The sequence below is a fragment of the Phyllostomus discolor genome, chromosome 7 (assembly GCF_004126475.2).
Source record: "Phyllostomus discolor isolate MPI-MPIP mPhyDis1 chromosome 7, mPhyDis1.pri.v3, whole genome shotgun sequence".
NCBI lineage: Eukaryota > Metazoa > Chordata > Mammalia > Chiroptera > Phyllostomidae > Phyllostomus > Phyllostomus discolor.
In genome coordinates, this window is record NC_040909.2 from 50,905,190 (window position 1) to 50,930,908 (window position 25,719).

The 25,719-nt window shown below is 36.7% G+C and overlaps 1 protein-coding gene and 1 pseudogene across 1 annotated transcript in view; both read right to left on the reverse strand.

Moving 5' to 3' along the window:
• Nucleotides 1-25,719, reverse strand: part of DNAH12 (dynein axonemal heavy chain 12) — a 275,242-nt gene that overhangs the window by 192,243 nt on the left and 57,280 nt on the right. The window contains 8 exon segments of the mRNA XM_028518986.2: nucleotides 1,862-2,062; nucleotides 4,588-4,752; nucleotides 4,754-4,774; nucleotides 20,417-20,660; nucleotides 21,199-21,310; nucleotides 21,313-21,391; nucleotides 21,727-21,861; nucleotides 23,016-23,141. Of these exon segments, the coding sequence (XP_028374787.1) occupies nucleotides 1,862-2,062; nucleotides 4,588-4,752; nucleotides 4,754-4,774; nucleotides 20,417-20,660; nucleotides 21,199-21,310; nucleotides 21,313-21,391; nucleotides 21,727-21,861; nucleotides 23,016-23,141 (1,083 nt within the window).
• On the reverse strand, nucleotides 8,051-9,438 carry LOC114501776 (annotated as a pseudogene).

Below are 25,719 nucleotides of genomic sequence, written 5' to 3' on the forward strand. Positions count from 1 at the left end.
CCCCCTCATATCTTTATCTAAAGCAATGGTTATCAACCTACGGGCTAATTTGTCCCCCAACTCAAGGGATATTTGACAATGTCTGGAGACATGTTCACTTGTTGGCAATTGACAGGATGGGGGTGCTACTAAAATTTACTAGATAGAAACCAGATATGCTGCTAAACTTTACAACAAAAAATTATTCAGCCTAAAATGTCTTTAATGCCAGGTTGAAAATCCCTGGTCTATTACACAATTTAGGAAAAAAACAAACAAAAATAAAGTCTCCTTACTCCCATAGGTCAAATCATAGCCTATAATTTCTGATATCTATTAGAATCAATAAGATATTTCATTAGTTGAAGTCATTTATATAATCTCTCTTTGGGTCTTAAATGTGTGCCCTATGATCCTATATATCAAAAGATTAGGCCTAATGTTTTAGTTGTTTTTAAAGCTCTAAAATAGCTTTTAAATTTGTCTCATAAATGCTCCCTTGTTAGACAAAAAATTTCTGCAAAAGACATAATATATTACCAGGAAAGCTTAGGTCTGCCTGATTCAATAGAAAATGTGAAGCATTGGTGTCCTTTTAGAAGAACACAGCTGTTTGCCTTCTCTAAATATTGAGAGCTGAGGTCTCTCATATAAACACTACTATGCCCTGGCCAGTGTGGCTTGGTTGGAGAGCTTTCCCATAAACCGAAAGGTCACTGGTTCAATTCCCTGTCAGGGCACATACCTAGGTTGCAGGTCATAGTTGGGGTACGTATGAGAGGCAAACAATTTTTTTTTTTAAGATTTTATTTATTTATTTTTAGAGAGAGAAGGAAGGGAGGGAGAGAGAGAGAGAAACATCAATGTGAGGTTGCTGGGGGTTATGGCCTGCAACCCAGGAATGTACCCTGGCTGGGAATCGAACCTGGGACACTTTGGTTCCCAGCCCGCGCTCAATCCACTGAGCTACGCCAGCCAGGGCTAGAGGCAAACAATTTTTCTCTCTCACATCAATGTGTCTTTACCCCTCTCTCTCCCTTTCTTCCCCTCGCTCTAAAATCAAATGCATGTCGTTGGGTGAAGATAAAAAAAACACTATTTATACTTAAATTAAAACCAGACTACCTTGATTTGAATCCCAGCTCTGTTTCATTTATTAGCTAGGTAGACTTGGGTAAATTATTTACTCTCCTATGCTTTGGTTTCTTTATCTATGAATACAGATAATAAAATTACCTGCCTTGACAAGCAAATGTAAAGCCCCTAGAGTCATACCTGGCACATAGTTAGAAGTCAAGAAAAGTAATGGGAAAATCCATTTATTGTTTGTCTTTTCCCCATTATATATATTCCCAGTCAGAATTTTGATACTACCTATGAAGGTATTAGTAATTATAATTTGTTTGCTTTGTGTATTTACTGACATCAACTAAAGGATATCAAATAATCTTAGAATCTCAAATATCACTTGTTTTCTTCAAGTGGAAAATAATTCATTAATTATTCTAAAAGACCCTCAAACTAGTTGTTTCAGAAATATAATTAAAGTCTGGTAGGTAGAACTTCACTACAAGTTACAAGGATATAGCATGGAACAGGGGCTGGGGCTGTTTAAAGTTAAAATAAATAATACCAACTATTTTCCTTCCAAGGCAATTATTACAGTTGGAGAAGATTTCTTCTAATAAACACAATTTGTTCTATTTTAAATTATTAGAGGTAATGTCTCAGATATGTTCTACATAGTTCTACATTAATTTTTAAATATCTGTCCCTGTATTTCTCCAAAGGTATCTATCAAACTGATTTATTTCAAAAGAGTATATATGTAATTAATATTGCAATTTTTACAAATGACCAGGAGCTATCCTGTTTAACATACCTTGATCTCTTTTTCAAATGGTTTAATGAAAGGTGAGCCTCTCATTGTCTGAGTTTTTATAATTTGATCATCAAGGAGAGCCTGAATCTCATCTACTGAAGAAAGAATGCAGACTCCAGTTTCACGATATAGACTTATATGAAAAGCAATATCATCCCAAGTTCCTATCATTGTATGCATGGCCTTCTCTAATGAAAATTCCTAAAATAGAGGAAAGAAGAATGAATGGGATGGTAAAGAGAATCTTATTTACTATATTGACTTTCCCTAGTAAATTCAGTAAGTATACGTCTTAAAATAATCTGTAGTTCCACTGTTATTGTCTTTAAGTTAGAAAAGTTTTTTAAACAATTAAAAAATTCCTAAAGAGAATGATAACATAGTTTTAAAAAATTCACTTGCTATGAAAATTACTACTGTCAGTACTAAAATTGACAATGGAATAAAATACCTCCAGGGCTTTCCCTAAAGTGGCTTTTCCTCCAGTCTATGATCTGGAGATGCTTTCTGTGTATTTCAAGAACCTTAGAGTACTATACTTACTCTGCTAGAACACACACAGCATACCACAAGCCACACATACATCCACCCAATATGCTTAATGAAAAAGTTATATATCAAGACTAGCATATCATGGACTTCCAGCAAGATGGAGGAATAGGTGGACGCACTGTACGTCCTCGCACAACCAAGATTAGAACAACAATAATTTACAGATAGAATAACACCCAGAACTGACAGAGGATTTATCTGAATGGAAGTCGGACAGCCAAGAAGTTGAAGTGGACCCGTACATCCAGACTGGTAGGAGAAACGAGCCGGGCAGGTGTGGGGCTGGCGCGCATCCACAGCGCGCAGAGGTTGGGGGAAATCTGGCGCGAAATTGGCACGACAGCCATCCAGGGTGCAAGAAACACATCGGTGATCCCTGAGTACGCAAGCTGTGGCTGGCGGACCCAGTGAGGCAGCGATTGTGGACAAGGGCAGAACTCACAACCCAGGATCCCAGAGAAGGGTCTGAGCCCAGGAGAACGGAACTACCGCCATTGTTCTCTCCCGTCCCCACCCCCACATATAACGTCACAATCTAGCGACTGGGGTGCCCAGCCCCGGTGAACACCTAAGGCTCTGCCCCCCACCATAACAAGAGCAGCCAGACCGGAAAAAAAAGAGAAAAAAAGGAGAGACAGGGAGAGATATGTCGCCAACAGAAGAACAGATCAGTCCCCCAGGACTCATCCTTTTGAGTGACTAGAAATAGCCAATCTATCAGACGCACAGTTCAAAACACTGGTGATCAGAAAGCTCATGGAATTGATTGATTTTGGGTGCAAATTAGATGAAAAGATGCAGTTTACCATAAAAGAGATGCAGGAAGATACACGGAGGAGAGCCAATAGTGAAAGGAAGGAAACTGAGTCTCAAAACAATACAGTGGACCAGAAGGAAGATAAAATCAACCAAGCAGGAAAGCATGAAGAAATAAGAATTCAAAAAAACGAGGAGAAGCTTAAGAGCATCCAGGACACCTTTAAATGTTCCAACATCCGAATTATAGGGGTACCAGAAGGGGAAGGGGAAAAGGAACAAATTGAGCACGTATTTGAACAAATAATAAAGGAGAACTTCCCCAATCTGGCAAAGGAAATAGTCTTCCAAGAAATCCAAGAAGCTCAGAGAACCACAAAGAAGTTGGACCCAAGAAGAAACACACCAAGGCACATCATAATTACATTAGCCAAGGTAAAAACGAAGGAGAGATTCCTAGAAGCAGCAAGAGATAAGGGGACAGTCACCTACGAAGGAATTCCCATCAGACTGTCAGCTGATTTCTCAAAAGAGATCTTACAGGCAAGAAGGGGCTGGAAAGAAATATTCCAAGTCATGAAAGACAAGGACCTACATCCCAGATTGCTCTATCCAACAAAGCTCTCATTTAGAATGGAAGGGCAGATAAAGTGCTTCTCAGATAAGGTCAAGTTCAAGGAGTTCATCATCACCAAGCTCTTATTTTATGAAATGTTAAAGGGACTTATCTAAGAAAAGAAGATAAAGAAAAAACATGTATAGTAAAAGGACAGCAAACTCGCAATTACTAACAACCACACCTAAGCAAAACCAAAAGAAACTAAGTAAACAATTAGAACAGGAACAGAACCACAGAAATGGAGGGCACATGGAGGGCTAGCAGCAGTGGGGTGGGAGGAGGAGAGAGGGGGAAAAGGTATAGAGAATAAGTAGCATAGAATGTAGGTTGAAAATAGATAGGGGGAGGGCAAGAATAGTATGGGAAATGTAGAAGCTAAAGAACTTATAAGTATGACACATGGACATGAACTAAAGGGGGGGAATGTGGGTGGGAGAGCGGGTACAGGGTGGAGGGGAGAGAAGGGGGGAAATGGGACAACTGTAATAGCATAATCAATAAAATATATTTTAAAAAGAGAAAAATATATAAAAAAGACTAGCATATCCTCCACACATATCAGAATGTGGCAAAATTAAAAAGAGATCAAAGAAGCCATTTCTAGTCCAGATTCAGACGAGAGGTTAGGATGGAAGTATACACTTTGTGGGGGTGGGGGGTGGGAGAAGAGTGGTATTGTATCACTTTCCCCCATCTCCTCCCACTGCTGTCCAGTACAATATATTAACCACAATAAAACTATAATTATTTGATTAACAAACTCATTAAATAAAGCATTTCAGTTGATCAACATATTTACCTTGCTTGCACCTGCACTTATCACTTCAAATTGTTCCAAGTATGGTGTCAGGTTTAATTTTAAAACTTTTCTCAGTGTAGTTCCGGAGTCTGGAGTCAAGTCATAGCCTACAATTTCTGAAATCTGCTTCCAGTGACGTGCTCTCATTCCTGGATTGCATAGGATGGGAGACAGTAGGAATATTTTCCTAAGGGTAAAAATATAAACAATAATGAGTCATTCATTTGACTTCTATACACATACACTTAAAACATTTCACATATACCAGAAGGTTTGAACCCAGTGGCGGCAGTAGTAGCTGGCAGTGATTCAGTGTGATGGTGACACTATTCTGTGCTTGAGGAGGTCTTGGCCAAGATTCAGTACCTTCAACTCCCTCCTGATCTGGATACATCAGGATATTCCATCTTTTTCCCCAGTTCCCCAAGAATACCTCTCCCTTGACTAGGCCCAGAGGTGCAATTTTGCTCTGATATTGCATCCTTACCCTTAGTATTCCCTACTTCAACATGACATTGTGGCCTTTTCTGTGCTGTGCATCAGTTTTCTTGTGCTGGGAGAGGAAGGGCACGAGATGCCAGGAGACAGACCTCTGCCGCAGCCTATGAGTAAGAATCTGAGCTGATCCAAGCAGCTTGACGTGCTTCTCAGTGCTAATGATGGAAATGTGGCCACAATTAAGCAGTGGTTGTATCCTTTTGGCATCTCTGCTGCAGCAGGAGACCTGACTGGGACCTGGATTTCCCCTCATCACTTACCACCCCAATTAGGAACCCAAGCTCAACAGCCTTGGGCTCTAGAGACTCCCATTGTCCCAGAGAGACTGAGTTGGGCTAAAGCCCACAGCACATCTCTTAGGGATGAAGTTACTACTCTCAGATCCCAGCTTCAATCCCAGGGTCAGGTGACTGAGGCATGAGGCAAGCTGTACAGAGTCTGCTTCAAGAGAAAGAGCACCAAATTTGTGCCCTGGAAGTATCACTAAGGTTGCTGTAGGGGGTCCCATAGCAGAAGGCTCTTCTCCTGGAGCAATACTGGGATAAGCTGAGAAAAGAACTGCATGGCCTTTAAAGCGACGTGTAGGAACAGGCCCAAGCCCAAATTCAAGCAGGACCACAAAAGCTCAGTGCTACCAGTGGCCTTCACCAAGAGCTGCAGAATAAAAGGCAACCTATGTGGGAGAAGCCAGAGATTCTGAGGGAGAAACTGAAGTTGCTGTGGGACTAGCTGACCCCACCATCAGGAGTGGATGCTGAAACAGATGGCTGAGGGGTGGCAAGCTCAGGCCCACAGCTGGAAGATGCTGGAGCAGCTGCAGAGTGGCCAGGAGGGCAAGGAGGTTTCCAGGACAGAGGCTAGGACTCCCCAGCAGGACCATGACCTCCTCAGGACTTCCATTCATGTCCTCGAGTCTAAGCTACCCCTGGCTGCCACCTTTGCCATATCTCTTCCCTCATCTAGCTCTGAAGCTAATCATTAGAACAGTAAACAGTAGCCAGGAACTTTTAAGGAAGCTAGATCTCCAGAAGAACACCCTTTCTAACCTGGAATGAAGCAACTTTTGGCTCTAGGCCCAGAGCCTTGAGCTGGAAGACCTGTCCTTTAATGGCACAAAGATACTCCTGAGTGACCTGTAAGGTCACTTATAAGAATACTGAGATAAAGACTTCTTTGCTTCCCTTTCCTTCCAATGCCCTGTTTCGGGCTCTCTGCCCCTCCCCTCTTGATCCAGCTGGTATCTGTCCTCCCTACTAAGGCTTGTCACTGCCTGTCCACCTGCCCAACAACTGCAGTAAAATGGTTTAAATCCTTAAAAAAAATTATTTAATAATCAAAATCCCAAATAGATTGGAAGGGAGAGACAAACTAACAAAATTATTCTAAAGTTCATCTGCACAAATGAACATGTAAAAATAGCCAGGAAAAGTATAAGGGTGAAAAAGGGGTAAATGTTCTATAGGATATTGAAATATATGATAAACAATGGTAATTAAAATTGTTGCATTACTATAGAATTACAAAGTTGTTATGCATGTTATATGGAGAAAATATATAGTATAAGATAACATAAGCACAATTGAAAGTAAGGAGAAAATCCCATGTATAATAGAATCAAGAAGTATAAAAGATGTACAAGACTGGTACACTGATAATTACAAATAATTGTTAGAAGAAATTTAAGAAAAACATAAATAAATGGAAAGATACCCATGATCACATATTTGAAGAATTAATATTGTTAAGATGGCAATGCTTCCCAAATCAATCTACAGATTCAATGCAATCCCTATCAAAATCCCAGCTTCCTTTTCTTAAGGTTTAAAATGTATTTTAATAAATTGATTCTACATTACTGCTCTATTCTCAGAAAAACTCCAAGGTATCAGAGAGAAATGAAACAGTAAAAAAATGTAGTTAAAAATGCACAGCAAAACTACCTAGTAAAGGCACCACTAAGAGATACTGTCAGATCTTCAGCATACAGCAACCCTGTGCCCAAAATTGTATTAGGCCCTATCAAGAATAGCTCTGAATAGCAATATCATGGCACAAAAGTGACATTCCTGGTTGTCCTTACCCAAGAAAAAGGCTGACAACTCCAGAATTACATCAAGAGTTTACTAAGGGACCCTATGGACAGAAACAATAGCAAAACAGTAGACCTCTATACCCAAATGGCAATGAGACTCGTTATAAATAGCCAAATGGTGTGGGCTAACACAGATGGCTTGTAGCCAAGTGGCATGGACTAACATAGGTGGCTTATAGCCACTTGTCACATGCTTGTTAAAAGTTGCATAATCCAAAGCAGTAAACAATTTAATAGTTCTGCTTATCTATACAAAAACTTCCTTTCCAATATTACAGGCTAAACCCTCCTGGGGTAAGCTGGAGGTCAGCTTGCTTCGTAAAATGATCATGTTATATACCAGGAATCATTTGACCAGCAATACCATAGAACCTTACGTATGTTGTCTGTGAACTCTGTGGACATTTGCTTCAATTCATACCTGAGTGTGAATGAAACACAGGGTCCATTAAGTGCTGTTTGATTTTTGTGGTATATGTGTCAGTGTCTCTGAGTTTGGGGGGTAGGTTATAAAAAAATGAGAAAAAAAAATAGAAAAGGATGGTCAAGGAATGAAATGACCAAGATTAATGAGACTCTGACTGGATCCATGTTGCCACGTTTCCCCACAGGGCCTCAACAATCACATAAGATTTCAATAATGCACTATACAGATTTGATTAAACAATATACCACAGAGGATTTGTTAAAAAAAAAAAAAAAAACAACTCTTCATTGCCCTCTGCCTCCAGCATACTCCCTAGAGAAGTACAGGCAGGGGAGACCTAACTATTGAGAGAAATCTTTAACACTTCCAGTACAGAATTCTGGTTAGTTCAGAAAGAGCCTTTCTTTTAGGATTTTTGGAAACTAGATAATATAATGTTACTAGGATCAGCAGCATATGGTTGGAACAAAGTCAGCTTCAGGAGGTACAGGGTCGAATGCAGCAAGGGTTCCACCAATTGCCCCAATTCCTTCCACTGTAGCAGGTTGGTCAAAGTATTCATCTGTTGGTGAGGTCAACCCCAAGATTCCATCCAGCATCACAGTGGCAGGTCCTGGTTGGAGCTGAGGTACCAGCTACCGCAGGAGTATAGCATTGTGCCTCTGTTCATTATGCCTGTAGCACCTACAATCATCATCTGGTTCACCTATACCTCTCATGTCAGAGAAGGCTCCCTTGAATCTTTCCTGCTGTCACTGCATCATTATTTCCTATTGCTACTGCATCTCCTCCTCACGTCACCTATGGTCCTTTCCTGCCTGAGATCCAGTTGCTTCTGTTTTTTACATATCTTAGTAATGTAGTTTTTTCATCCTCCAAAGTTCTTGAAGCCTCAGCAAATCCTGTCTCACTATTATGATCTGGTGTTCATGGTGAGCATCCTCCATCTCCATCTCCAGTTTCTCATGAGTTTCCTTGATGAAGAGGGTCCACTTGGTCCTGGTGTTGCTTCTCCATCTCAATGACTGCCTTCCAGTACATGACACACTCATGCTCAACAGCACACAGCTGTGCAAATCTGGGTAGCTGTTCTTGCTCCTTGTGAAATTGCCAGCTCTTTATACTAACCAGCTTCCCTGGAATGCCCTCTTAATCCTCTAACTGGTCATAGGTTCCACAGTTACAGGACAACAAAATGTGTTTAATGGGGACTTTCACTGCATCTTTCCAGAGTTTTCTGAGCAGCCAGCTTCCCCAAGAACTCAACAATGATTTTTTCTTAGGGCCTTCCTCAGTCATCCACAATGACTATACTACTCTCCATCTGGCCTAACACATAAAAGGCTTCCTTCAGTAGTGTGTTGGACCCATACCGAGAAAGGTTTTGGAGCATAAGAAATGTACTATGGCATGCCAAACACACAAACAGCTGCATTCCATGAAGTGGCATGTTGTCTGTCCAGCTCCACTTTGGCAACTTCTGTAAAGGTTTGTGTTTCAAGCAAATAAAACAAATGAAGCCCTTAACCTTATGAATGAATACTCTGTCTGTCTTCCCACATTTCTCAGTTTCCCTCATTCCTCTTTAGTGATGTCAGGAGGAAGCTTGCACACAAAGAGATGGCTAATGTTGGGTGAAAGTCTTCTCTCCTGGGTCACTAAAATTCTTCAGGGAAACAATAAGCTGGGGAAATTTTGGCTGCTAGCCTGTTGCCCATTTGCAGGTATTGGAAGAAACAGTGGTTTCTGCTGTTGCTGCTGCTGCTGACGCTGATGATGCTTCCTTGGGGTATGGTTTTTGTTTCTCCAAGTTAAAAGTTTCATTGTTCTGCATTGAAACTATTCTCTCCTTACAGTAAGGGTGACATTATGTGGCCTCTACCATCCCCCCAGCTGACTATTTTTTACACAAATTGATAAGCTTATTGTAAAATTCATATGAAAATACAAAGAATCCAGGTTAGCCAAAACAATCTTAGAAAAGAGAATAAAATTGGAGGACTCACTCTTACAAATTTCAAAACACATTACAAGGTCCATAGTAATTGAAACAGTATGGCACTAACATAAAGGAGACAGACATACAGATCAATGGAATAGAATGGGAGTCCAGAAGTAAACCCTCACATTTACAGTCAACTGATTTCAAAAAAGTACCAAAAAAATTTAATGTGGAAAAATAGACTTTCCCACAAATGTTGTTGGGATAGCGGGATTTCCACATTATCTTATCCCCTACCTCATTTCACATACAAAAATTAAATCAAAGTGGATCAAGGCCATGGCCAGTGTGGCTCAGTTAGTTGGAGTATTGTCTCAATAAATGGAGCGGTCACAGGTTCAAGTTCCCAGTCAGGACGCATACCCAGATTGCAGGTTCAATCTGTGATCAAGGCACATATAAAAGGGCAACCAATTCATGTTACTTTGTCACATCAATGTCTCTCCCTCTCTCTCTCCTTCTCTCTGCCTTCCTCCCTAGAAGCAACAGAAAAATGTCCTCAGGAAAAATGGATCAAAGGCCTAAATGTAAGAATTAAGAATAAAAAATTCTTAGAAGAAAAATATGTGCAAATAGTCATGGATTTAGCAATAGTTTTTAGATATGACACAAAATCACAAGCAACAAAGAAAGATAAGTGACAAATCAAAAGTTAAAACTGTGCTTCCAAACACACCATCAAAAAATTAAAATACAATTCATAGAATAAATGGTAAAATTTTGTAAATTATCTATCTAATAAGGGACTTATGTTTAGAATATATAAAAATTCTACAATTAAATAATGAGACAAATAATCTAATTTAAGAATGGGCAAAGGAGTTGGACAGATATTTCTCAAAAAACAAACAAACATACAAATGGCCAATAAGCACCTGGAAAGATACTGAACATGATTAGTTAGCAGGTAAATGCAAACAAAAAAAACACTATAAGATACCACTTCACACCTACTGGGATGGCTATGATAAAAAATATGGACAATAACAAGTATTGACAAGACTGTTTACAAACTGGAACCCCCCACCATGCATTGCTGGTGGAAATGTATTAGAGCACATCCACTTCAAAACAGTCTGGCAGTACCACCAAAAGTAAACAATAGAATTACCATGTTCCTGCAATTCCATTCCTAGGAATATATCCAAGAGAAGTGAAACACAGGCCCACAGCTCACCTCAGAACAAAAGATTTACACAGGCTGAAAGTGAAGGGATGGAAAAAATTATATACCCTGCAAATAGAGGTGAAAAGGAAAAGCTGGGGTAACAATACCTATATCTGACAAAATAGACTTCAAAACAAACCATAAGAAAAGACAAAGAATATTAAGGGATGACTCAACAAGAGGAAATAACCCTTGTAAACATAGATACCCAATATAGGAGTACCTAAGTGTACCAAGAAAATGTTGGTGGACTTCATAGGAAGATATTGGCTGCAATATAGTCATAGTAGGGATTTTACCATCCCACTGTGACCAACTGAGAGATCTCCCGACAAAACCACAAGGAAACAGCGACCTTAATCCATTAGATCGAATGGATTTTAATTAATATTTACAGAACATTTCTTCAAAAGCAGCAGAATACAATTCTTCTGAATGCACATGGATCATTCTCAAAGACAGAGCACATGTTAGGACACAAATAAGTCTTAACAAATTAAAGAAAATTTAAGTCATATTCAAGCACTTTTTTGAATCACAACGGCATTAAACTAGAAAATCAACCTTAACTTAAAAACTCAAAATATTCTAATATATGAAGGCTAAACCACATGTTATTAAATAATGAATGGATTACAAATGAGATCAAGGAAGAAATCAAAAATAACCTAGAAGCAAATGAAAATGAACACACAACAATGCAAAACCTATGGGACACAGCAAAATCAATCCTGAGAGGAATTTCATAGCATTACAGGCATACCTCAAGAAGCAAGAAAAATCTCCAATAAACAATATAACCCTACACCTAAAAGAACTAGAAAAACAACAACAAACAAAGCTCAGTAAGTAGAGAGAAGGAAATAATCAACATCAGAGTGGAACTAAGTGACAAAGAGACTAAAAAACAATTCAAAGAATCCAGGAGCCAGTTCTTTAAAAGATAAACAAAATTGATGAACCTTAACCAGACTCATCAACAAAAATAAGAGGGGACCCCAAAGAGATAAAATCAGAAATTAAAGAGGAAAAGTAACAACTGGTAGCACAGAAATACAAAGGATTGTAAGAAAATACTATGAACAACTATGCCAAGAAATTGGACAACCTGGGTGAAATGGATAAATTTTTAGAAACATACAATCTTCCAAAACTAAATCAGGAAGAAGCAGAACACCTGGACAGTCCAATACAACTAATGAAATTGAAGCAGTAATCAAAAAACTTCCCAGCAAATAAGAGCCCTGGACCAGATGGCTTCACAGGCGAATATTACCAATCATACAAAGAAGAACTAATACCTATCCTTCTAACTATTCCAAAAATTCAAGAGGAGGGAAAACTGCCAAGCTCTTTTTACAAAGCCAGTATTATCCCAATTCCAAAACCAGATAAAGACACAGGAGAGAAAGAAAATTATAGGCCAATATCCCTGATGAACATAGATGCTAAAATTCTCACAAAATATTAGCAAACTGGATCTAGCAATACAAGAATGAAATCATACACCATGACCAAGTGATATTTATCCCAGGGATGCAAGTTGGTACAACATTTACAAATCAATAAATGTGATGCATCACATAAACACATGATCATGTCAATAGATGCTCAGAAAGTATTTGATAAAATCCACCACCCATTTAGGATAAAAACTCTCAGCAAAGCAGGAAAAGAGGGATCATACCTCAGCATAATAAAGGACTATATACAAAAAACCTACAGCCAACATACTCAATGGGCAAAAACTGAAAACATTTCCCTTAATATCAGGAACAAGACAGGGATGTCCACTTACACTACTCTATTTTCAACATAGTACTGAAAATCCTAGCCACAGAGATCAGCTAAGAAGAAGAAATAAAGGCATCTAAATTTTAGAGAAAGAAGTAAAAACTATCATTCTCAGACAACATGATATTGTACAAAGAAAACCTATACACTCCATCAAAAACCTGCTTGACCTAATAAATGAATTCAGCAAAGTTGCAGGATCAAATTCAATACTCAAAATCGATGGCATTTATATACCAACAATGAACTACCAGAAAGACAAAGTAATAAAACAATGCCATTCACTATTGTACAACAAATAAATAAATAAGGGTACCTAGGAATAAATTTAACCAAGGAAATAAAAGATCTGTACTTGGAAAACTATAGGGCACTAAAGAAAGAAGTTGAGGAATATACAAATGCATGGAAGCATATACCATATTCATGGACTGAAATATTTAACATTATTAAAATGTCCATACTACTCATTCTATAGACTTAACACTATTCCTATTAAGATACCAAGGCATATTTTCACAGATCTAGGATAAATATTCCAAAAATGTATATGGAACCTGTATATGGAAATGTATAAGAAAGACCCTGGATAGTCTCAGCAATCATGAGAACAAAGTGAAGGGATCATAATATATGATATCAAACTATACAATAAGGCCACCATTATCAAAACAACCTCACACTGGCATAAGAACAAAAATATAGACCAATGAAAGAGAGCAGAGAGCCCAGAAATAAACCCATGCCTTTATGGTCAATTAATATTTGACAAAGTGGGCAAGAACATAAAATGTAGTAAAGACAGTCTTTTCAATAAATGGTGTTGGAAAACTGGACTGGTACATGCAAAAAAAATAAATGAAACTAACCACCAACTTATACCATATACCAGAATAAACTCAAAATGCTTAAAAGACTTAGACATAAGTCGCAATACCACAAAAATCCTAGAGAAAACCACAAGCAGTAAAATTTCAGATATCCCATGTAGCAATATTTTTGTCAATATATCTCCTAGGGCAAAAGAAAAAGTAAACAAATGAGTCTACATCAAATTAAAAATCTTCTGCACAGCTTAAGAACCATCATCAAAATGAAAAGGGAACTGACCATATGGGAAAACATATTTGTCTATGGTACATCGGACAAAAGTTTAATTTCCAAAGTATATAAAGAACTTATATCACTCAACACCAGAAAGACAATCCAATTTAAAAATGGGCAAAGGACCTGAAAGTCTATTCCAAGGAGAACATACAGAAGGCCCATAGGCATATGAAAAAAATGCTCAACATCATTAGCCACTAGAGATGCACATTAAAACCACAATGAGAATCACCTCATACCTGCCAAGATGGCTATAATTAATAAATCAATGAGTGCTGACGAGGATGTGGAGAAAAGAGAGCCCCAGTACGTTGTTGGTGGGAATGCATATTAGTTTAGCCACTGTGGAAAACAGTATGGAGTTTTCCTCAAAAAATTAAAAATGTAACTGCCTTTTGACCCAGCAATTCCACTTCTGGGAATATATCCTAAGAATCCCAAAACACCAATTCGAAAGAACATATGTACCCCTATGTTCATAGCAGCATTATTTATAATAGCCAAGATCTGAAAATAGCTTAGGTGCCCATTAGTAAACAAGTGGATCAAAAAACTGTGGTACATTTACACAATGGAATACTATGAAGTGGTAAAAAAGAAGGAACTCTTACCTTTTGCAACAGCATGGATGAAACTGGAGACTATTATGCTAAGTGAAATAAGCTAGTCATTCAGACACAAATACTCTATGATCTCACTTATATGTGGAATCTAATGAACAAAATAAACTAATGAGCAAAATAGAATCATAACATAGAAACATGGAACAGACTGACAGCTGTAAGAGGGAGGGCAGATGAGGAGTGGTTGAAAGAAGGTGAAGGGATTAGTCAAAGAACATACTCATATATGTGTGACTGGACCATGGACAATGGTGTGAGGCTTGCCTGAGGGAGTGCAAGGGGGCAAGGTGGCAAGGGACAAAAGGGGGAAATTGGGAAAACTGTAATAGCATAAACAATAAAATATTAAAAAAATAAAGAAATAGGTGCCCACATGAAAACTTATACATGAATATTCAAAGCAGCATTATTCATAATAGCTAAAAATATAAAAAATATAAATGTCCATCAAGTGGATGAACAAACAAAATATAATATATCCATACAATATAATATTATTCATCAATAAAAAAGAATGAAGTATTTATTAATGATGGCCATTCTGACAGGTGTGAGGGATATATCATTGTGGTTTTAATTTCCATCTCTCTGATGGTTAGAGATGTCGAGCATCTTTTCTTTCATATGTGTATGGGCCATCTGTATGCCTTCCTTGGAGAAGTGCCTGTTCAGGTCCTTTGCCCACTTTTTCAATTGGATTGTTAGTTTTTCTGGTGTTGGGCCATGTGAGTTTTTTATATAGTTCAGAGATGAAACGCTTCTCCAATGTATCATTGGCAAATATGCTCTCCCATACAGTTGGTTCCTTTTTCATTTTGATGATGGTTTCTTAAGCTGTGCAGAAGTTTCTTAGTTTGATGTAACAAAAAACAAGTTCTGGCAAGGATGTGGAGGAAAGGGAACCCTTGCACACTGTTGGTAGGAATGCAGACTAGTTCGGCCACTGTGGAAAACAGTATGGAATTTCCTTTAAAAAACCTGAAAATGTAACTGCTTTTTGACTCAATGATTCCACTGCTGGGAATATACCCTAAGAGTCCCAAATCATCAATTCAAAAAAAAATGTATGCACCCCTATGTTCATAGCAGTGCTATTTACAATAGCCAAGTGCTTGAAACAGTCTAAGTGCCCATCAGTAAATGAGTGGATCAAAAAACTGTGGTACATTTATAAAATGGAATACTACATAGCAGAAAGAAAGAAGAAAGTCCTTCCTTTCACAACAGCATGGATGGAAGTGTAGAATATTATGCTAAGCAACATAAGCCAGGTGGTGAAAGGCAACTACCATATGATCTAACCTATAAGAGTAATCTAATAAACAAAACAAACTAACTAACAAAATAGAACCACAGGCATGGAAACATGGAACAGACTGATAGTGACCAGAAGGGAATGAGGAGGGGGATAATGGTGGAGAGAAGGGGAAGGGACTAGTCAAAGAACACGTATGAATGACCCATGGACATGGACAACATGGGGGGAATTGATTGTGGGGCTGGGGGATGGAATGGGTAGAGGAGGGCAAAGAAGGAAAAATTGGGTCAACTCTGATAGAATAATAATAAAAAGTGATTTAAAAAGAATGTTTATTGAAAATAAAATATGTTTCAGAATTAACTATTAAAAAGAATGAAGCATGATACATGTTACAACATGGATGAACCTTGAAAACATGATGGGTAAGAGAAGTCACAAAGGTCACATACTGTATGATTGCATTTACATAAAATGTCTGGAAAAGATAAATTCATAGAGATGGAAAGTAGATTAGTAGTTGCCAAGGCCTGGGAGGAGGAGAGAATACAGCAATTGCTAGTGATTATGGGCTCACTTTTTGAAGTGATGAAGATGTTCTCAGATTAGATATTAATGATGTTTGCACAACTCTGTGAGCATTCTAAGAAACCACTGAACTGCATTTTAAAGAGTGAGCTTTATGATGTGTGTATTATATCTCAACAGGTCTACTTTTTTAAAGTAAGCCAAAACAAAGGAAAAAACAGTAAACTAATGATAAAGTTTAAGTACATAAAATATTTTTCCAGAAATGAAAACAATCAAGCAACATTAGCTAATACCAACTTTGTTTCCATCACAATATTATAGGACACTGGTTCCCCAAGTTTTAGATTTCACAACAGATGTTAATAATGATAACAAACTATCATAAAGAGAAATTAAGAAAACAGTCCCATTTACAGTTGCAACAAAAATAATTTTAAAGTCTACTATAAATTAACCAAAAGGTAAAATATCTGTATTTTGAAAATGGTAAGACATTGATGTAAGAAATTAAAGACAACACAAATATCCTGGCTGGTGTGGCTCAGTGGATTGAGCACCAGACTGTGAAGCAGAGGGTGGCCAGTTTGATTCCCAGTCAGGGCACGTGAGTAGGTTATGGGCCAGGTCTCCAGTTGGGGGCACAAAAGAGGCAACCACACATTGATGTTTTGCTCTCTCTTTCTCCTCTCCCCTCGCTAAAAATTAATTAATTAATTAATTAGAGACAACACAAATAAATGGAAGGATACACTGTGATCACGGACCAGGAGGATATTTTTTGAATAACCATAGCATTCAAAGATTTGATGCAATCCTTATCAATATACCAATGGCATTTTTTTGCATAAAACTAGAACAAAGAATCCTAAAATTTATATGAAACCACAAAAGCCCCAAATTGCCAAATCTATTCTGAGAAAGAACAAAGTTAGAGGAAGCATGGTCCCTGATTTCAAACTATACTACTAAGATATAATAATCAAAACAGTATGGCCCCATCACAAAAACAGACACATAGATCAATGGAACACAAGAGAGCCCAGAAATAAACCCTCACACTTATGGTCCATTAATTCACAACAAGGAGGCAAGAATACAAAATGAGAAAACTACAATCTCTTTAATACATGGTGTTGGGAAAACTGGATAGATAAATGCAAAAACTTAATCTGGACCACTTTCTTATACCATATACAAAATAAACTCAAAATGGATTAAAGACTTCAGTGTAAAAACATACAACTGTAAAACTCCTAGAAGAAAGCATAGGCAGTAACACTCTGACATTGGTTTCAGCAATTTTTTTTGGATATATCTTCCCAGAAAGGACAACAAAAGCAAAAATAAACAAATGGGACTACATCAAATTTAAGAGTTTTTGTGCAGCAAAGAAAACCATCAACAAAACAAAAAAACCAACCTACTGGATGAGAGTATATATTTGCAAAAGGCATATATGATAGGAATTAATATCCAAAGTATATTAAAAAACACATAAACTCAAAATAAAAACAAACAAATAATCTGACTTAAAACTGGGCAGAGGACCTGAAAAGACATATCTCCAAAGATGACATAAAAGTGTCCAACAACATATGAGAAGATGCTCAACATCACTAATCGTCAAGGAAATACAACTCAAAATTACAATGAGATATCACCTCATACCTTTCAGAATGGCTGTCATCAAAAGTTGACAAATAACAAGTATTGGCAAGGATGTGGAGAAGTGGGAACATTTGTGCACTATTAGTAGGATTGTAAATTGGTGCAGCCACTATGGAAAACAGTATGGAGGTTCCTCAAAAAATGAAAAATAGAACTACTATATGACCCTGCAATTCCACCCTGGGGCATTTATTTAAACAAAACAAAAACACTAATTCTAAAAGACATTTGCACAACCTCTATGTACACTGAAGCTTAATTTATAATAGTCAAGATTTGGAAGCAACTTAGGTGTCCATCGATGGATGGATAAAGAAGTGGTGGTTATACAATGGAATATTATTATTCAGTAATAAAAAAGAAGAAAATATTGGCATCTGTAACAACATGGATGGAGCTAGAGGGTATTATGCTGAGTAAAAAAAGTCAGACACAAAAAAGATAAATACCATATGACTTCACATATGTGACTTAAAAAATGAATGAACAAACAAAACAAAAAAGAAATGCGTGCAGATACAGAGAACAAATTGATATTGCTGGAAAGGATGGAGGTGAAGAGATAGATTTAAAAACATGAATGGAAATAAAAGGTACAAATTTCCAGCTATAACATATATAAGTCACAGGGATATAATGTATAGCACAGGTAATTTAGTCAATAATACAATAACTTTGTGCAGTGGCAGATGGTTAATAGAGTTATGGTGGCGATCACATTATAAGGTATGTAAATATACAATCACTGTATTGTATACCTGAAACTAATTTAACATTGTATGTCAACTATAATTCAAACATTATTTTAACTTGGGGGGAAAAGGCAAAAATAGGTATGTGGCATATTCTTTCAATATTATATAAGGTACAGGGGCCACCGAAGGAAAATTTAACTGTTTAAAGAATGTACTTTGGAACAAATATAAAGGACACATGGACAAAAACTAGGGGGAGTGGAAATGGGAGGGAGGTGTGGAGGGATGGGTGGGTGGGCTGAAATGGGAGTAAAGGACAGAAAAATGTACTTGAACAATGATTAAAATAAAATAAAAAAAGAATGTACTTTGTTCAACTCACTGTTTAATACTTAAAGTTCCAGATTTTGTAAAATTACGTTAGCTTGTAGGTTTTTGTCCAGCATAGCAAGTAATTTCTGCCTAAGCAAAAAGATAACTTCAAATGGTATAATGGCATATTGTTATGGTATAATGTCCTGTATGACCCTAACCAATTAATAATACCAATCTTTTTTAACATCCCTTTATTAAATTGCCTATAAATACTCAGCTTATCAAATGCTCCTTGAACCAGACATACCATCTTTCTGATTCTCTCATTAATCAGTAAGTAAAATAAAATATTTGACACATTTGATTTATCTTTGTATGACAGTCATGTTTTTAGGTTTTTTGGTAAATAATAATAATTTAATAAAGTAAGTTTTTTAAAATTGGAGGAACATAAAATACCCAACTTTCAATTTTGATTATTAAGGGCTTTGGTTTTAACTTTCCAGTTTTATCACCATCATCTGTTTTGCTTGCCATCATATTCCCCAGGACTCATCAGAACATGACATACCAGGCACTCAATAAGTATTTGTTAAATAAATTAGTTTTAACACCTATAAAGTAGACAGGACATACTCTTGAAGTAGATAAATTTAGCTTCATTAGAAATTCATTATCTTCTCACCCAGCTTCAAAAAGCTGAGAGTAATATAGCCAACCTGTGTGGAGAGCACCTCCTTAGGAGGCTGGAGAGGAAACAAAAGACTAACTCCATTCAAGTGCTCAACAAGTATGAAAAAGCTCTATATATAATGAGACAAGGCCTCCAAGACAAATTAATCAAAACAAAGGGAGAAATAATGCATACAGTATGCTATACTTTATGTAAAAAAAAAAATGAAAGGATAATAAAATATATTCACATTGTTATATGTGTAACAAACTGTGGAAGCATACACAAGAAGTAATAACATTGATAACCTGAGTTACATGGTGGAAAACTTTGGAATGAGACTTTTCAGATAGATCTTTTCATATTTTTTAAACCATATGAAAACACTAAACATTGAGAATAATTTTCAGTAGTTACCTTAGAAATTTGTCATACACCTCATAGAATCTAAGAGTGCTAGACACAGACAGAAACAAAGCTCAAATTCCTATCACATAGTTTGCACTCAAGCATATTGACAGTAGAAACTTGGCTCTACCATTAGAATCACTGTCACTATTGTCATGAGAAGTTGGATGCAATATTAACTTTCCCCAAAACTGTTACTATTCTCTCTTCATAAATGAGGTCACCAAAGTACAAGAGGTTATACATCTCGCTTAAGATATGCCACTAACAATCACAGAACTGTGATATAAACCTAGGTAGTGTGACTCCAAAACTTCCCTAACTGCTGCCTTGTGTTGTTGCCCTTAGTTTAGACTAACTGGTTTTGTCCTATTAATTTTTCAGCCTCTTTATATCATTGTATAACTAGTTATTATTATCTTTTATCTTTGTCAAGCATTTTTCTATGAAGGAATTGATTTTGCTGGATTCACCTTTGGTTTTTCTCCCATATCTATTTATCTTGTTTACCAATTGATGATGTGAAGAGCCTACCATGGCTTTCTCAAATATCACTAAGTGTGTTCATACCTTAAAAACTTTTATGTTCTCCATTACTGTAGAGCACATAGTTATAGTAGGATTCTCTTTTGGTTCTTCTTCAAGTTTCTCTGTTTCCAGAGATCGTCTTTTTGCTGACTTTCTTTTTTCTTGCAATTCCTTCTTTTGCTTCATTTGGAAAAATTTCAGTGTCTTAAAAATCTCTCTGGAAAATTCATCTACATCAGCTTCCATGATTTCCCCATTAAGGTCCAAAAACCCTCCATCCATCCACCTGAATTAAGAGAAAAAATAATATTAAACTCAGAGACTTTTGGAGTTTGAAGGGACTTGAGGGATTCTTTAGGCTAGACCTCTCATTATACAAAAGAAATAAGTGAGAACAAGAGTGGTTAACAGTTTTTCTGAGTCACATAGGTAGAACTGATGGTAAAGAAACAAGATTAAAACAATAATTTCAGCTATGCTGCATGGCTAAAAGATGCATCAGACCATAAATGGATGATTAACAATATCCAAATAAAATGCAGATTTCACTCCATGCTTCATCAAATTAATTAATTAATTTCATTAAAAAATGAACCGCCTCTAGAAAACTCAATTTATACTCTAGATATTATATGGATTAGTAAGCTGAGGTGATACCTTAGCAACATTTGATGCTTCTCCTATGTGATACTTGGTTCTCTTTTAAATTAACAGATAATTCCTACTCTAAATACTTAGGTAACACCACCAAAAAATAAATATATATTTGCTTATGAATCCTTTTACATCATTTGCTTAATTTTTATTACATTACCAGAAATTACCGTTTTTCTGTTCGTTGCCACTTCAAAACTAACTTGAAAAACTTCTGATAGGGCTCAATATTAACTTTTAATTTTTCCAGTTCAGGATATTTTGTCAATTCCCATTTGAAAGTTCCTCTTGTTTATTAATAAACTGAACTGCTTCTTCAGATTCCTGAATACGTTTTTGTAGTTGTCTTACATCGGTCACATACTGAAAGCAAATAATTTTTTATCTCAAGAAATATCCAAGTAATGTTAGAAAAACAAGATTATATGATACTGCATAGACTATGTCCTTGTATTTATATAGAAACTTTAAATGTCAACTCCACAACATTACTATGATAGACAGCAAAAAGTATGGTTATATCATACAAAACTAAGTCACAAAAAGATCACAGGAATAGTACTATTTTTAGGACTAAGAGTCAAGCCCCTGTTTTGCCATAGTAAGCTCATGTTTTTCTATGTTTTTAAACGTATATAAACATGTAATGTGTTAATCTATGAGCCAGCCATAGCTACTGTCTCACATATTTATCAGACCTGTTGCATGCGGTCCAGTTCAGCAAATTCTGCAAACTCCTCCATGCGGCGTGATTCCTTTTCTATTTCCAAAATCAGTTTCTCTCTTTTAGCAATTAGCTCATTTTCTTTTTTATGTTTAGCATTCTCAATGAGCTTTATAAAAGACAATTTAATCATGTTAATTATTTTGTTACAAAGGAAGCATCACATCAGAAATCTTAATGCTTTACATAGTAATAATAACTATTAATGAAGTAAAAATGAGTGTAAAGATAAAACGTTGATATTAAAATACAAAGAGCAATAAACCACAGAAGCAAATTATCATAGATTTTCAGTGACTGTAACAATTTTTATTTATTAATCAGATACTATAACTATTTAACCAATTCTGAGATATTAAAAAGCTACCATTTATTAAACATATGCCATGTGTCAAGAACTATTAAGAATATACTTATATTACCACAGGTATTATTATTCTCATTTCAGAGATAAAGAAATTTAGGCTTATGGAGGTTAAGAGGAATGTCCAATCTCATAAAATCATTAAACTCAAAACCTCGATACAACTTTGGTTTATCTGACTTGTCATTACTATACCATTTTATTTCCCAATTTAGAAGAAACTGGTTTGCATTAGTACTTCTTCAAAATCTAAATTATACTCAGGATCCTGGTTCTGCTACTTATCTCTGTGATATTGCACAAGTTATTTAACTTCTCTGAGACATATTTTTTCTCATTTATGAAATGGGGAAAATAAGATTACCTGGGATTTTTGTGAGTATGAAATGATCGAATAAATGGAAAGCCCTGAGTACAGTGCTTACTATTACTATTATTATCAAGTTATGTAATACTTCTACCCTGGCTGGTGTGGCTCAGTGGATTTAGTGCCAGCTTGTGAACCAAAGGGTCACAGGTTTGATTCCCAGTCAGGGCATATGCCTGGGTTGGAGGCTGAGTCCCCTGTTGGGGGGGCACAAAAGGTAACCACACATTGATGCTTCCCTCCCTCTGTATTCCCCTGCCTTCCCCTCTCTCTAGGAATGAATAAAATATTTTTTTTAAAGTTATATAATACTTCTGACTTGTTTAACATTAGTCTCACTTCTTAATAGATAATGTGAGTTAAGCCTAACGGCCCACCCTAAACCTGAGGGGCATAAAATGTTGCTAGCCCCAAACTCATATTGATACATACAGTTACTTTTTAAAGGTAGACATCAAGTATGTATGACAATTAAATAAACACTGTGCTTAAAATGTCGGAATATAAAATATACAGTAAAACATATATTTACCTCATCATTTTCATCAAAAATAGGATTAATTTTCCAAGGCCACATAAGAACAGCTGAATTCAAAGCTAAATCTTCTTGAGGAAATATAAAAACATCTAAAAAGTAACTCATTTGGCGTTTGGATTCCTACAAAAGAAAGTCTATGTATAATATATACACCATATAGAAAATATAACACAATATGAAAAAGAGAAGAACCAACAATTTCTAGTACTCTTTCAAATTTCAACTTGACTCAGATTATTAACTGATATTTCACATCACCCAAATCAGATGGGTATTTCAGTAGCTGCAGTATTTGTTAATTTGGCTTCTTAACACACAATCCTAGTCTTCTATACAGAAAATAAAGCTTTTTAAAAGTTTTCACTTGCAGATGATTTAAATAAAGGTACTCTTGTTCCTCCTTATACATGACTAAAAAAGATGACCAAATATGCAGCCTTCTGTTCAGTAAGGCTTTACTTTTGATTTTAAATAATTTTATGGGACTTCCAGCCAAAATGGAGGCATAGGTAGACATGCTTTGCTTCTCACACAACCAAAAGGATGACAACAAACTTAAAAAAAAAAAAACAACAGAGCTTTTAGAAAATAGAACTCTATGGAAGCCCGATAACCAAGGAGTTAAAGAAACATTCATCCAGACTGGTAGGAGGGCAGAGACCAGCAGTTGGGGCAGAGAGGACAGGTGCCAACATGACAGATGGGGCTGGCCAGGCAGTGACTGGCAGACCTGCAGTCCAACATTGACAAAGGGATAAGGCAGGAGGAACAATTGGGGAGTGAGACAGACAATAAACCCCAGGGTACCAGTGTGGAGAAATAAAACCTCAAAACCTCTGGCTGTAAAAACCTGTGGCTGTTGCAGTGGGAGAAACTCCCAGCCCCACAGGAGAGTTTTTGGAGAGACCCATGGGGTCCCAGAACATACAGAAACCTACCCACCCTGGAATCAGCACCAGAGGGCCTGATTTGCTTGTGGGTAGGAGGGGAAGTGACTGAAAGCCTGCTGAGAACCCAGCAAGCAGCATTATTCCCTCTTTGATCCCTCCCCCACATACAGCACCAAAACACAGCAATGTGGGTTGCACCACCCCTGTGAATGCCTAAGGCTCTGCCCCTGACTACATAACAGGTGCACTGAGACAAAGAAATATGGCCCAGATGAAAGAATAGATCAAAACTCTAGAAAAGAACTAAGGAAGGAAGAGATAGCCAGCCTATCAGATGCAGAGTTCAAAACACTGGTAATCAGGATGCTCACAGAAATGACTGGGTACAGATGCAAAATAGAGGAAGAAATGAAGGCTATGCAAAGAGAAATAGAGAAAAACATACAGGGAAGCAACAACGAAGGGAAGGAAATCAGGATTCAAATCAATGATCAGGAAGAGAAGGAGAAATAAACATTCAACCAGAACGGAATGAAGAAACAAGAATTAAAAAAAAATGAGGAGAGGCTTAGGAACCTCCAGGACAACTTTAAACAATGCAACATCCGAATCATAGAGGTGCCAGAAGGGGAAAAGAGGAAGACCAAGAAATTAAAAACTTATTTGAAAAACATAATGAAGGAGAACTTCCCCAATCTAGAAAAGGAAATAGACTTCCAGGAAGTCCTGGAAGCTCAGAGAGACCTAAAGAAGTTGGTCCCAAGGAAGTACACACCAAAACACATCATAATTAAGTTACCCAGGATTAAATATAAGGAAAGAATCTTAAAAGCAGCTAGAGAAAAGGAGACAGTTACCTATAAAGAAGTTTCCATAAGTCTATCAGCTGATTTCTCAAAAGAGACCTTATAGGCAAGAAGAGGCTGGAATGAAGTATTACAAGTCATGAAAGGCAAGGACCTACATCCAAGATTGCTGTATCCAGTAAAACTTTCATTTAGAATGGAAGGGCAGACAAAGTGCTTCTCAGATAAGGTCAAGTTAAAGGAGTTCATCATCACCAAGCCCATATTATATGAAACATTAAAGGGATTTATCTAAGAAAAAGAAGATGATCAAAACTAGGAATAGTAAAATGACAACAAACACAACTATCAAGAACTGAACATAAAAAAAAACAAAAACAAAAACAAAATCAAACTAAGCAAAGAATTGGAAAAGGAACAGAATCACAGAAATGTAGATCACATAGAGGGTTATCAGCAAGGAGGGAGAGGAGAGACAATGGGGGTAAAGGTACAGGGAATAAGAAGCATAATCTGTAGGTACCAAATAGACAGAGGGAGGTTAAGAACAGTATAGGAAATGGAGAAGCCAGGAACTTATATGTACAACCAATGGACATGAACTAAGGGAGGGGAAAAGAATGCTGGAGGGATGAATGGTGCAGAGTTGAGGGAGATAAAAATGGGAAAACTGTAATAGCATAATCAATAAAAATACTTAAAATGAAAAAAAATAAATTCAATAAAAATCTAACAAAAGAATTTTACATTTTTAGTTCTTATGTATTCGATTTTTGAATGGTGACAAAGATTTTAGCATCTTTCATTTTGTTTTGCAAAATAAGTAACATTACCACTTTTCTGCCTACCATTAGTATACAAAAATTGTACAGAAGAGTTTAGGGGTGAATGGCAAAGAAAAAGACTTTAAAACCAAAAGATTTACCTGATTAGAGAATTTGAATATCTTTACCCCTATAGCTTTCATTGATCCATGTGCAGTGCCATAAATTTTAAGAATTT